Source organism: Paroedura picta, chromosome 14 (genome assembly GCF_049243985.1).
Source record: "Paroedura picta isolate Pp20150507F chromosome 14, Ppicta_v3.0, whole genome shotgun sequence".
Lineage (NCBI taxonomy): Eukaryota > Metazoa > Chordata > Lepidosauria > Squamata > Gekkonidae > Paroedura > Paroedura picta.
This window is the reverse complement of record NC_135382.1, coordinates 18,257,977-18,272,607: the sequence shown is the minus strand read 5'-3', so window position 1 is coordinate 18,272,607 and position 14,631 is coordinate 18,257,977. Positions and strand designations below refer to the sequence as shown.

The 14,631-nt window shown below is 43.9% G+C and overlaps 1 protein-coding gene across 1 annotated transcript in view; it reads right to left on the bottom strand.

The window, feature by feature from the left end:
* The window catches only part of VWF (von Willebrand factor), a 149,986-nt gene that overhangs the window by 71,018 nt on the left and 64,337 nt on the right, over positions 1-14,631 (bottom strand). Inside the window, exons 28-30 of the mRNA XM_077309827.1 lie at positions 10,188-11,542; positions 8,806-8,925; positions 5,756-5,899 (exon numbers count right to left, since the gene is read on the bottom strand). Coding sequence (XP_077165942.1) covers positions 5,756-5,899; positions 8,806-8,925; positions 10,188-11,542 — 1,619 coding nt within the window. The remainder of the gene's footprint in view (positions 1-5,755; positions 5,900-8,805; positions 8,926-10,187; positions 11,543-14,631) is intronic.

The following is a 14,631-nucleotide window of genomic DNA, read 5'->3' as shown; positions in this document are numbered from 1 at the left end:
CCCCTGGAAAAATTGGCTGATCTGATTGCTGGACAGAGGCCTTGCCCCACCTCAAATCCCACCCTCCACCCAGGCTCCACCCCCAAATCTCCAGGAATTTCTTAATCCTGAATTGGCAAACTTTCTTGAACTTGCCCACAACTGCTTCGTTTCACTAATCAAAACCAGACTCCTGTGTAGTAGCAGAGTTTTAAATGGGGAACCCTCTTTTTTCCCCACTTTAAATTCAAGAGCCAGAGTAGTCAACTCTGCAGAGCTGAAGGGTTGAATCTCCTTTCCCTTACCCACGCAGCCCCTCATCTGGAACATGTGTACTTGAACTTTTATGGTCAGACAGAGCTATTGGAGCCTGACTATGACTGTTTCAGCCCATAGTTTCAGGTTGCGCTTTCCAACCTCCACCTTGAGCGTTGATGAGAAAGGCAGACTAGAAATTTCGGTACAAACAGGTAAATACACCTGTAAACTCACTCAGCCTGTTTTCATTCCATAAGACCTGAACATTGTGAGCCTAACTTGTGGACTAATTTGAATTCTAGCTAGATTTGCAAAACCAGTGATGTGGAGCCAATTGGTCTTTCATTTGGGCCATTAGCTTTTTAAACTAATGAAGCAAAGCAGCAAGGGTCATCTTGGGATCACCCCTAGTGCCAGATGAAGCTCAAGACTGAGTTTGTTTCCCTTTCAGTTTCAGGTAGGCTTGCCAGCTCTGGGTCGGGAAAGACCTGGAGACTTTGGGGGTGCAGCCAGGAGTAGGTGAGATTTGGGGCTGGGAGAGACCTCAGTGGAGTCCAACCTCCAAAGCAGCCGTTTTCTCCAGGGGAATTGATCTCTTTCATCTGGAGGTGAGCTATAATTACAGGGGATTCAGAGGTCCCACCTGGGGACTGGCATCTCTAGCTTCAAGTGTTCAAGCCTAGTTCTGCCAGAAACTGGAACTTCTTGTCATGATCTAAAGGGCAAAAAAAAAAATCTTGGCCCTTGGCTCTTATCCTCTGTCTCAAAGGTGGAACCCGGATAGGGATGCCAGCCTCCAAGCGGGACCTGAGGATCCCATAGGAAACATTGGTCATCTCCAGACTACTGAGATCAGCTCCCCTGGAGAAAATGGATGGCTTGAAGGATGGACTCCAGGGACTCTGTCCTCCCAAGCTCCATCTCAAATCTCCAGATGTTTCCCAACCTGGATCTGGCAACTCTAGCCCTCCCGGCGAACCCCTGCCAGAAGAGGGGGAGGAAACTAGCAACCCTAATCCCAGACCCATCCTGGATTTCTACTGCATTTCTTTTTCCATCTTGGTTGTTTGTCAAATCATGTGTGCAGTTTTTGGGGCAAGTCACTTTGGCTCTCCAACAGGGAGAAAAGCTGAACATAAGCCTTTTAATGAATATATGTTTACGCATCACCCAACTCTTGTGAATAGAGTGAAGGAAAGAGAGCGCTTTCCTCAAAAGTATGGTTAATTCCAATTTGGACAACCCAAGCTAACACTCAGAGTTAATAGGAATCCCTGTCTTTTCTCCCCCATCACATTTGGGAATATTCCCTGTCACAGATCTTCTGAAAAATCGGATTAAGGATGACAAACAATTTCCACCTTCATTGTGAAATACTTGAGTGCAAAGACTAGGCCGGAGATTTAATTAACCAGGGTCATTACCAGTGAAGCATCATGTTGAACCAAGTTTAAAGAGAGGGGAACAGCACATCCTAAAGAAGAGGTGGGAAGCCATGCTTCCTTTGATTAAGGAAGTTCTGCAAAAAGCTTCAAGTCTTAGGCATCTCCGGTTGAAGGGATGAAGATATCAGGGGGCTAGCTTAGAACCTGGAGTGTTCCTGCCATCCAAGGTAGACAGTACAGGCCTAAATGGACCCGAAGGTCTACAGCCTGATCTAAGGCTGCTTCTTGTTGACAGTCCAGCAACCTGGGCAACTTGCTACACACATTACATACAAAGTCCTGTATAACTTATCTATTTGGAGCATAGCTATTCTTCCCACAAAGAGGAGGAACAGCTTCTCGGCCATCTGTTTTTTGGTGGGTTTTATTATTATTTCTCCAGGCTGAGAAAGCAATCATGGCCAATCCTCCAGTGAACTATGGAAGTCAGGTTTCATTTCTCACTTTTCGGCAGCAATAAACTCTTGACTGCACAAAGTAGGCCAAGGATCCTAAAATCTGAACACCCCTCTGCTCCTAGCAGAGCCCTGATGCTAGGCTAGCGCCAGACAGACTGTAGTCTCCTGTCCAAAAACATTATGGGTGGAATCCAAAAGGCCCTGGACAGTGTTCCCCACATGCACTGGGACTTCACCCCCCCCCCCTTCTCAGTGCTGCCGCATGCTCTCTCTCTTTCTTGTCTGTGTGCATGCACAAACACAAGAACAACAGTTTCTCCAGGTGGTTGAGGAACTCTTTGGAGCTGATTCAGTGAAGGGCTTCATTTGGTCTTTCCACTCACCCTCAAGGCTGTTTGGATTGTGGCCTTTATATTTCAAAGTATTTGAGGAGAGATACCATTGGAAGCCTGAAATAATTTGATGGGCTGGAGAAGAGATAGGGATGCCAGCCTCCTGGTGGGACCTGAGGATCTCCTGGAATAACAGCTCATCCCCAGGCAACAGAGATCAGCTCCCCTAGAGAAAATGGCTGCTTAGAAGGAGCACTGCATGGCATTATACTTCATTGAAGCCCCGCCCATCTCCCACCCTCACCCCCTGCAGGCTCCACCCCTAAAGCCTCCAGTTCTTCCCAACCCAGAGCTGGCAACCCTAAGAAGAGATGTCTGGTTCGACAAGAGTTGTGTTGCAGTTATTCAGTCAACTTCTTTATCCGAGTTATCATACAATACTTTACCAGGAATGCAGGTAACCTACAGGAATCGTACAGGAAACAGCTGTAAATCAGCTTCCTTAAAGAAGGCTGGGAGGCATGATCAATTGGCAGGGCTGCTTACAAGTTTAGGCTAGGGAAATCTGGGTTGAGAAATTCCTTTAGATTTAGAGGTAGAGCCTAGGGAGGGCCAGGTGTGAGGAGAGCAAGTACAGCAAGGCATAATCGTGTCACAAGGCGTCATCCCACCGAGTCCATCTTCCAAAGCTCCCATTTCCTCCAGGGGAAATGACTTCTGTAGGCTGGAGCTCAGTTGTCATTTGGGAGATCTCCAAACATCACTGGGATGCTGGCCAATACTATATGGAGGGGTGTTTCCCCTAAGAAAAGAACTTTGCTAATTTCTCATCCTGTCTGCTGGGACACAAGATTACTGCCAGTGTAGAACTAGATGAGCAAACCACAAGCCCACCACAAACCCAATCACGTCTCTTCCGAAACCCTTCCCTCCTCCTTGCTGGAACAAATTCTTCCTTCCTACCTTAACCACAAGCAAGCTGTTTGTCAGCATCCAAATGCACACCTGGGAGGTGGCAGGTGAATATTCGTAAACTTGAAAAATCAGCAAAAGAGTTCTTGTTTAAATCGGGTTAAATTAAAATGTCGTTTTGATGTTTTCCCCTGTGCCAAGTGATCATCCCTCCCCAAACCCATTGTCTCATTTTACTTGTTTCATCATTTTAGTATTCTAGTTGGGGTAGGGTGGATAGTTCATTCCGTGAACTAAAATACTGTTCCAGCCTGACATTTCCACTCATGGTCCTTCAGCAATTCTGTGGAGGAGCACCAAAGGAAGAAAAAGTCTTGTCAAATCTAGTTTCCAGAGCTCTAAACATTGTTAACAGAGAGCCACCATACTTGTATTGGTCCACTGTGGTTCTTCTGATGTCCTTGACCAAAGAATTATTTACTAAGTAAGGATACGAGATTTTAGAACCATATAATAGTATTGATGTGGAATTAGAGGAGATGAACATACATGAAATTGCCTTATACCATCAGACCATGGGTCCCTCAAGGCCAGCATTGCCAACTCAGACTGGCAGTTGCTCTCCAGGGCCTCAGCAGAGGTCTATCTCAACACCTCCTACCTGTTCCTTTTATCTGGAGCTGCTGAGGATTGAACCTGGGACCTTCTGCATACAAAACAGAGGTTCTTTCACTGAGTCACAGCCTTTCCCCAAGAATGTTGACTGGAAGGTAGAACGTATATTGCTCTTCATCCTCCCCTATCTTTTGGAGCTTATATCTTAAAAATTCACATTTATTATCACAATAAAGGGTTTTTCAATATTTTGAAGCTTATGGACATGACCCACCTCATTACTACTGTCGATTCCTATTGCAGGAATTCTTTCAGGGAAAGAAATAAGAAATGAGAGCCAGCTTGGTATAGTGATTAGGAGTGTGGACTTCTAATCTGGCGAACCGTGTTTGATTTCCTTCTCCTCCACATGCAACCCGCTGGGTCACCTTGAGCTCACTACAGCACTGATAAAGCTGTTCTGACCTAGCAGTAATCTCAGGGCTCTCTCAGCCTCCCCTCCCTCACAGGGTTTCTGTTGTGGGGACAGAAAAGGGATGGCAAATCTAAGCCACTTTGAGACTCCTTTGAGAAAAGTGGCATACAGGAACCAACTCTTCTTCTTCTTCTTCTTCTTCTTCTTCTTCTTCTTCTTCTTCTTCTTCTTCTTTTCTTCTTCTTCTTTTCTTCTTCTTCTTCTTCTTCTTCTTCTTCTTCTTCTTTTCTTCTTCTTCTTCTTCTTCTTCTTCTTCTTCTTCTTCTTCTTCTTCTTCTTCTTCTTCTTCTTCTTCTTCTTCTTCTTCTTCTTCTTCTTCTTCTTCACTATTGCCCACCTTCTCTGGCCTATATGTAACCCCTTGCTTTGGAAATGAAGCACATTCCCACCTCTGTCTTACAGGTAGTTTTACAAGTCTCCAATATATTTTGCATGCACAGTCCAAGCAGCAATTATCTTTTATATGATTTTATCTTTTAGCTGACATCTCCTCTTCAAGAGGCCAGTAAAAAAAGAAGAAGGAGAAGAAGAAGGGTCAAAGCAAAGGTCGCAACCTCATATTCTTCCCGCAATAACGGTTATCTTTATCTACAGTTTCCTTGCCAGGGAACAAATCATTGTGATTAAAAATAGATGGTAACCTCATGGATCAGAAACGTCATAGATATATTTAATGTTAGGATAGGCAAAAAGGTTTGGGGCACAGATGAACTGGAATATTCTGAACTTTCAACAGGCCCAGCCAAAATTCTGTACCATGATTTATGCTCCTTCTCCAAACTGACCCATGTCACCTGAAAATCTACATAATAGTCAACAGCTAGCTGCAAGCCAAGTGATGAAAGTAAACTGTAGTTGCGCTAACCAGGATTGTTTTTGTTTTATGCCCTTCATTCATACCCCATGTTGTGTCTGAAGTTTCCCCAACTCTTCAGATTCCCAGCTCAGAACAAGGCAAAGATTTGCACCAGTACATTGTGCAGCAAGAGGTGAGGCAGTAGCACTGTCTATTGAACAAGGGTTGCTATGTCCTTGGAGGGGTTTTAACTCAGCAAGCCATGGGACTAGAGAAGAGCATCTGAACTATATGGGCACTGTGTTGTTCCATCAACTCCATATGCCTGCCCTGCTATTTTTTCCAAGGGATTAAAAGTGGGCTTAACCAGCAGAGAAACCAACATGAAATCCCCAAACATTACTCTCATGCAATGTTTTATTCACCTGTGAGCCCCCCTGGAGGGAAAAAAGAAATCTTTCAGGTAAGAAAATAAAAATACTTATACATGCCAGAAAGATCAGCAAAAACACCCCCACCTCTGCGCAGGCTGGATTTTCACCTACCAAGTTTGGTGGGTCCATGCTGTCTTTGACGAATTGTGCTCACCATGGGTAAAAGCATGGCTTTCTCCTGAGGTGCGTTCCAGGAGATTTCCAAAGTGCTTGCTTTGCCATACTGAAGAACGGCCACTTGCATTGCTGCATGCCCTGCAGAGGAAATTAAAAGACAAGAAAGGGTAGTGGGCCTTAAAGTGTCCATCTTTTTTATTGGACTGCTTCTGTAAACAGAGATTGAAGCTATTTCAAGCTGTCACCAAAGTTTGTAATTCCCTGGTTCCCCTCCAAGCCAAGGTAGTGGCATGACTCCTGAGCTCTTGTGTGTTTGAGGTTATAATAGCAGCAGCAGAATTCTGTTCTCCCTCTTCCCTTCATTCTCCCTACAAGATCAGCTGGGTGCCCCAGGTATCAGGGAGGGGGCAAAAAAGGTTTCCCTTCCCATTTTCTGCCATGGCCATTCCAGAAAGTAAAGAAGTCTGATCTTTTTGGTCTTTTAGGTCAAGGTGCTATGGGACTCAAATCTTGCTCTCCTGCTGCAAATCAACACCTGAAACGGATCCCTCTGTGTTCCTGATAGTATTGTGAGAAGTACAGCAGAACTGAAACTGAACTCAGAATGGCACTAAAAAAAAATCAAGCTATTTCTCAACTTTTTCCCAGGAAGTTTGCCTATAACTAGAAGTGATAGTAAAGGTAACCCTCTTGCAGATATATTCTACATTCATTTACAGTGCTTTGTATTTTCTCACCATTCCCCAAATGAACTTGGATGTGCTATTTAGGAGAAATTCAGCTGTTTGATGGGCCCATGCCTTAGAAAACCTCAACCAATATACTCCTTACTGCTTCTATCAGATAATTCTCCCAATGCATCACTCCGATAAAAATACTTACCTTTAAGGCCATTTTACAGTCTGGACCCAGCGTACCTGAGGGACCAGCTCTCTGCCTATGCTCCCCCCAAGAGTGTTCTGCTCTGCAAATTCCAACCGGTTTGTGGTCCCTGGTCCCAAGGAAGTATGTCTGACCTCAACCAGGGCCAGGACATTCTTGGTCCTGGCCCCTCCTTGGTGCCAGGGGAGATCTGGGCATTGCCAGATCTGTTACAGTTCTGCAGGGCCTGCAAGCCTTTGGTCAGGGCCAGTGAGCTTTTAACATCTACAGTCCCCCACTGACAAAACACCTCCGCAGAGACATCCAACCTGGAAAAGGTCTATGTGTAGTGATAATCTCTGGGTAGTAGGACAACAAATTGATGCTGCTAATTTTATATTGTTTAATGTTTAATGTTTTATTTTGTTAATTTTAACTACTTGTTAACTATTAACTGTATTATGTACACAACAACAACAATATTAATATAAAGAGATTATTGATCATCTGAATTATAGCCCTGGTCTACATGTGGAAGAGAATGAGATAAGTGAAAGAACCCTGACATGACATGTAGGGTTGCCACCTCTGGGATGGAAAATTCTTGAAGGATAGGGGGCTGAGCCTGGGGAGAGCACTCAGTTGGGCTATGATGCCAGAATCCACCCCCTGAAACCGCCATTTCCCCCAGGGGAGCTGATCTTAGCAGCCTGGAGATCAGCAGTGATTCCAGGGAACTCCAGGCTCCACCAGGAGGTTAGCAACCCTAGTTGCCGGAATATACCAATTGAGCCTGAAGGAGGGGGAGATATTTTTTAGTGCTTCTCTGTAAAACCACACTCACCCTCCTGCTATTAGAGAAGCATCAAACCAGAGGTAAAATTTGTCTCTGCCATTTTACAGAATTGTAAAAATGTGAGACAGCAATTTTTTTCCAAAAAGAAAAAAAAAGGATACGTCTGAGTAGTCTATAGTGATCCAGTCCATTCTGTCACCTCAGGATTTGGTTACCTCATCTGGTTTGCTAAATTAAACTACAGTCTGCTCTAATGGGTAATGTGGTCCACGTAGAAACTCACTCCAATACATTCCCTCATCTGTATGCTTGAAACCTGACTTGTTTCATCATCTTTGAGATTTCTTTGGCTCTAACATTTCTCATCCATATGAGTTACTGACTTTTTACTGTCTTATCAGCGCAAACAGCCCTGTGGGAGTAGCCTCAGGGTTTAGGCTGCCGTGCTCCGCTGTTTGTCTTTCACATCACTCCTTTTGACAGGCAGGCAGAATAAAGCATTCAAAATATAAGAAATCATGAAAATAAGCAACATTTGTATAACCTTTGTACAGATTTCAGAAGCACAGATTTCTGACACAGGACTGGGATTCATTTGATGAATGGTCTTTCAGATCTTTTAAGAAAAAGAACCCACACTACCCTGCTTAACAGTATAGCTCTGTGCAGTTATATAGCTGAGCCACCGGGGAGGGCGGTATATAAATATAATGAATGAATGAATGAATGAATGAATGAATGAATGAATGAATGAATGAATGAATGAATGAATGAATGAATGAATGAATGGACCTTCTACATACATTGACTTAAGACCTCTGCGTAAGGATAGTTTCAAGTGGGGAGCCATGTTGGTCTGAAGCATCAGAGCAAATTTTGAGTTCAGTGGCACCTTTATTTAATAAAGTTTATTTATTTTATTATAGTATTTATATATCGCCCTCCCCAAGGGCTCAGGGAGGTTTACAGAAAAGAGGAAAAGATACAATTAACATATGGTAACAGTAACAGTAATAACATTATAACAATAATAACAAGATCATAAACAATAACATTATAAAATAGAAATTGTGAGAGCCTCAGCTCAACTCTTACTGGACCCCGTGGGTAACCGATTAGCGCTGGTCGTAGGGGGGGGAGCTTGGGGGCCAACTGGAAGCGGTGGTTTGGTTGACCTCAACCAAATGCCTGGCGGAGGAGCTCCCTTTTAAACTTTAATAAACTTTGTTGGTCTTAAAGGTGTCGCTGGACTCAAAATTTGTTCTGTGTAGGGATGGCACTGTAAGTCTACCTGTCACGCGATGATACCTTTCACAGCAGCAGTTTCCTGGCCCCCATTGCTAATGCGGGACCCCCAAACTCCTACAAGCTTACACGTAGTACTCACCGACATCCATGTAGTTAACAAAGGCCTTCACAAAGTGTTTCATTTCCTCAAATTGTGATTCTCTAACATTTGAACTCCCATCCAGAAGAAATATCACATCCACTGGCTTGCTGCAAGTTCCTGTGGATAATTTTTTTTTATTTACTCTGTTATTCTGATAAGAAATTTGAACTAAGCAACTGCTGAACAACAGTATATGTTCCCAAAGCAAGAGAAAGGAAAGAATAGGTTTGAAAAAAAAATGCTTAGGGAGAAAACAGAATAATACTGTGAGGCATGTCTTTTCCAACTTTCTACCTGTAGAATCCCTTTTCCACAACGATTCGTCTGGCAAACAAATTCTTGCGCATTTCCCCACCACTTTGTAGAAAATTTTAGGAAAGGTTGTAAGGCACACATCCAATTTACCTGGACTATTGCCCAAACCTGTTGGGCCTGACTGTCACCCTGGAACATGGCCAATGTCTCCCCCCCTTGGTCTGAGCACTGCAAGGAAAGTTCACGTGTGGTGGACAAGCTGCCTTTCAGCAAAGCTGGCCTGTGGTTATTGTTCTTCCCTTTGAAGAATCACTAATAAGTTCCCAAGGAACCCCAGGGTTCTTCTAGACATCAGCTTGAAAAGCACTGCTCTGGTGGTGCAAATGTCAACACAATGTTTCCATTGTTCCACTATTCTCTGAGGTGTAACAGGTTTTGCAGGTTCTCAAAACCGCGCAAATGCCAGGCAAACATCCCTGTTTGACTCGAAGCAACAAAGGGAGAGAAAAACTTATTGAGCATAGCTTCATCATACCATCAGAATTCTCTCTCTTCAGTCCTAATGTCGTCTTGTAACAGGTCAGGAAAGACGCCAGGATTGTGGCAAGAGGAAGAGTATGAACATTTTAAGGGGATCTTCTAAATCAGCCTTCCTCTACTTTTTAACTATTGAGAAACCCCTGAAACATTCTTCAGGCTCCCAGAAACTCCAGAAGTGAATCATAGAATCATAGAATCATAGAGTTGGAAGGGACATCCTGGGTCATCTAGTCCAACACCCTGCACCATGCAGGACACCCACAACCCTATCGCTGACACTGTAACCTGCCACCCTCTTGAATCTTTGACTGTGAAAAATAGGGTTGGGAAGCCTAGCCATGTACACGTCAACCACTGGCCCCTCCCATTCCCACCCCCTCTACCACTGGCCATTTTGGGCATGGGTGAGTGGGTCAAGATGACCATATATGGTCATATCACCTGGTAAATGTTTAACGCATTAAAATATATATTTAAAATTATTTAACTCCCACCCATTCGGAAAACTCTTCTGGAGTCATCGGAAAAACCCAGGGTTGAGAAAGCCTGAGACACAAAAGCCCCAAGCAAAAGCTGGACCTTACCTTTTGTAGAGCAACACTTTCTCAGTACTAAGTCTGGGCCTTCTTGGATGAGCCTGTTGTATCCCTCTAGGATGATTGGAGCTTGTGGTTGGCTTATTTTTTCAAGTTCCTGTATGTTCACGTTACGGCCAATACCCACAGGAATGACATTGATATCACTGGGAAGGCGTGTGATGGTATCCGTAGCAGGGTTTGCTGTCAGAATACAAACCAGATTTGATCTGTGATCCCTTTTTCTTCTGCTCGTCGTCAAGGTTTGTTCAGAGACAAAGCGGAGAGCTTTTCCGGTGTTGGTGGCATTTCCTCCACGGTACATGATCTCCCTCACCCTCCTAAGCAGGTCTTCCCTGGACTGCCTGTCGCTGAAGGAATACTCCACAGTGATTGTGAACGAATACTGTATAATCGTAATTTGAATGTTTTTTTCTCCTATGTCCATTTCCCTGATTGTGCGGGCGAGGAACTCTTTGACCAAATTGAAATTCTCCCTGCCCACTTTGTCGGAGCCTTCCAGGACAAAAACAATGTCAACAGTCCTGGGGGTATGTTTGAACGTAACGGAAAACATCGATGGCGATATTTCCGGTATCTCTTGACGTAACCCAGGTACGGTTGCAGAAGGGACACTGGGAAGTGTTGGAACGGGACTCAGAGTTGTAACTTGTAAGACAGAACTTATGTCAGGCACGAGACCACAGAAATAATCAATTATTTCGTCCCTCCGTTCCCTCAGCTCGAGCACACTGCTCATGATGAAGGCCTTGTTCTCCGGCGACTGCCTTTCAATGAGTCCAATTTGCTCACGGCTGATGTGTGGTCCGAGCCCAACTGGGATCACGGTGATTTTCTTCTTTTTCAACAGTGGGAAAATGGATTGGATTTTCTTTGGGTCCCTGCTAGCTGTAAGCAACACGGCAATTCTGGCAGCGTTTGTCCGTGGAGCCTTCCCAAAGACATGAAACACGATATACTTCAGGACTTCCGTTGCGGAGGCCACGTCTCCACCAGTGTATTTTATATTCCGGACAATCCTTCTCATTTCCGATGGTTTTTTGATATCTTTGAGACCCAGGTAAATGTGTGAGCCTGTGCGGTATTCCAGTATCGACACACGGATTCTTTTTTGGGAAATGTGGAGTTTTTCCATCATGCCGATGATGAAAGCTTTCAACTGTTCAAAGTCACTTTCGGAAAGCTTATTGGAACCATCCATTAAGAAGGCAAGGTCCATCATTTTGCTACAAGAGTATTCTCGGGTCACCAGGTCTTCTGGAGGAATGGTGGTTAAAGTCAGAGTTTCACCGGTCTCTCCTGGATCGCATGCATGGCACGTCAAGTTCTGGCCTTCACAATGACTAGAAAAACCAGAAACATGTGAACAGCTAAAAATCTGTACTGACAGTTGGTAGGGTTGCCAACCAACAAGCAGCATCTGGGGATCTCACAGATGAACAAGATCAATTCCCCTGGAGAGAAAATGTCTGCTTCGGAGGGTAGATTCTATATCATTACATCCTGCTGAGATACCTTCCTGCCCCAAATCCCTCCCACTCCCAGCTCCACCTTCAAAGTCTCCAGATGTTTCCCAAACTAGAACTGCCAACCCTACATCCATGCTACCTCCAACCAACATTGGGTTTCCCTTTTAGCCTTGCAGTGTGCCAGAAAAAAACAATATATGGATCTATGGGGAGATGAGCCACTAACAGTGGGTTCGCTGGGCTGGCTAATTTTTATGAACTCGTTATCCAGGCTGTACCATCATATAGCAGCCTGCAACCTATGGATCTGAGATCCAGTGTGGTTTAGTGGTTAAGAGTGGTGACTTCTAAGCTGGCAAGCTGGATTTGATTCCCTGCTCTTCCTCCACAGGCAGCCAGCTGGGTGACTTTGGGCTCGCCACAGCACTGATAAAGCTGTTCTGACTGAGCAGTAATGCCAGGGCTCTCTCAGCCCCACCTCCCTCACAAGGTGTCTGTTGTGGGGAGAGCCGCTTTGAGACCCCTGGTAGAGAAAAGCAGCATATAAAAACAACACTTCTTCAAATGTAGCTCAATGTATAACCAAATATAGCTTACTGAAAAGGAAACTGAAATTTGTGAATTAAGGTATACTGGAAAGATAGGCAGGATGACAGGATAACCAATAAGGAAATAGGAGAAATAAATAATTTATGTGACCAAAATGCTTAGGTGTCTAGGCTTCCCACTGGTAGCTCTCTTTGCAGATGGCCATTATGGAAACTCTTTCCACTGATTCTTTCCAGTGCTGATGACACCCAGCTCTTGTCTCCTAATGTAATTCATTCTACACAGGCCTATACTTGTTCCTGACTTTGAAATTGTAACTGGCCCAGAATGCAGCATCTATTCTTAGGCAACTGCACTAGTTCTCAGTTGAATTTGAGATCATGTTCAAGGTTTTGGTTTCGAACTTGAAGTCCATTCACAGTCTGGACACAGTTTACCTGAGGGACTACCTAACCGACTGTACCACCCAAAGAGCACTTTGCTCAACCAATATGAATGGGCTGGTGATCCTCAGCCCTAGAGAAGTACGTCTGGCCTCAACCAGAGCCAGGATCTTCTGGCCTCTACCTGGTGGAATGAGCTCCCAGAAGAGCTGCAGGCCCTTCTGAAACTTCCTCTGCTTCTATGGGCCAACAGAATGGAGTTCTTCCACCAGGCTTTTGGTTGGGGCCAGTGATTGACCGGAAATAACATCATGATTTGGGGCCCTTCCTAAAGTAACCCACCTAAAAAGAAGCCATCTTAAAGTAAACCACCTTCTGAGCGGGAGATGGGGAGGCAGAAACAAAGATCCCAGCCAAGGTGGACAAGGTAACATTTTAAATGTTTTAACTGTTTTTGTTATGATTAACTTTTAACCTGCTGTGAAATCGTCCCAAGTCTGTAACCCTGAAAGGGGCTGTATACAAATCTGAAAATAATTACATAAATAATACTAATGAAATTTGCTTCTCTGATTATCAGAAGAATTTGCATATTAATTAAATACACTATAGATTTCTTTAGCTTAGAACAATACCAGGTTTTCTAAAAGAGGGACATTGATTGTTGGATCAACATCACAAAAACAATGAACAGATTACCTCTCTCCTCCCAACAAAAAGAGGAATATGATTGTTTAGTTCATCATCATCATCATCATCATCATCATCAGATTTATAGCCCATCTTCCTCCTGAGACTCAAGGCGGATCACATAACAATATATCCCAATAAAAACCCCAATCCCTTAAAACTAGATTTAGAACATCACAAACATCAAGATTTAGAACATTGCAAATCCTCCTCGAGCTGTCAGCTGTGTGAATCAAATTCTGACTTTATTTATTAAAATATTTATAAACCTGTCTTTCTCTACAGCTTTGTTGTGACCTTTATGGGCTAAGACCGTATGTTGGCAGAAACAAATAGATCCCAAATCAAGCTTGCGACAAACTATTAGTTAAATCCAGACACAATTCCTCATAGGTAAACCAAAAAGCAATCAGCCAAGGATTCAGTCTTGTTTATCTCTGTCCGGTTCTGACTGAGTGAAGAAACTGCAGCAGGGACAAAAACACCTGTGCAGAAGTCTTTTATTTAGGTCTCTTCAGCCTGGCAGTCCATGCTGGTAAAGGGGCTTTGGATCTTCTATGCCTAGTGGTGTCTTGCTTGGGTCTAACAATGAGTGGATTTAGACTTCTGATATAGCTTTATGGGAGTTCTGGGGGGAGAGGGGGGAGCCGACATAATTACTTACATCACTACGGATGATGTAATGTTACTGCGGATAAGAATTTCTGAAATTAATACGCTGAGTTAAAGGACTACTATAATTTATTATTTTAATCCTGATGTAATATTGGTGGACAACATTGCTTTTTGCATCCAATTTCCTTTGGATATTTGCTACAAGAATGCTTCTCTATTGTTTGTACAGATGGTGTAGGCATCTAAATTAGGTGACGGCTACACGCAATAACATATCCCCAGTGAAGCAAATGTTTGCAATGTTCCAAGGTTGCATGGAAGTAGAAGTCACAACCTATTGGCATGCACAATAAATTATGAGCAGGCATTTGGGATATTTATAAACACACACACACACACACGCACACACTTACAATGGTCCTGTCTAATGGAGGTTCTTTTTAAGCAATGCCTTCCTGTTGGGCAAAACTGCCCTCCTTCCCACCCACCACTCCATCTCCAGTCTTGAAAGGGCCATCCATGTTAGAAGGAAGATCTCACAGATGTCAAGGCCTGAATGTGCAAGGAAAGAGCCCCCTGAGGAATGACCCTATAACATGCCCCTGGGTTTATAAGAGCCTCTTGGTGCATTCCATTCAATATATGGCCAGCTGCTTCCAAACACACATAGAACATTCCAAGGCGAATGTCTACCTCTGGTAGGTTTGAGCTTAAATCATATTTTTT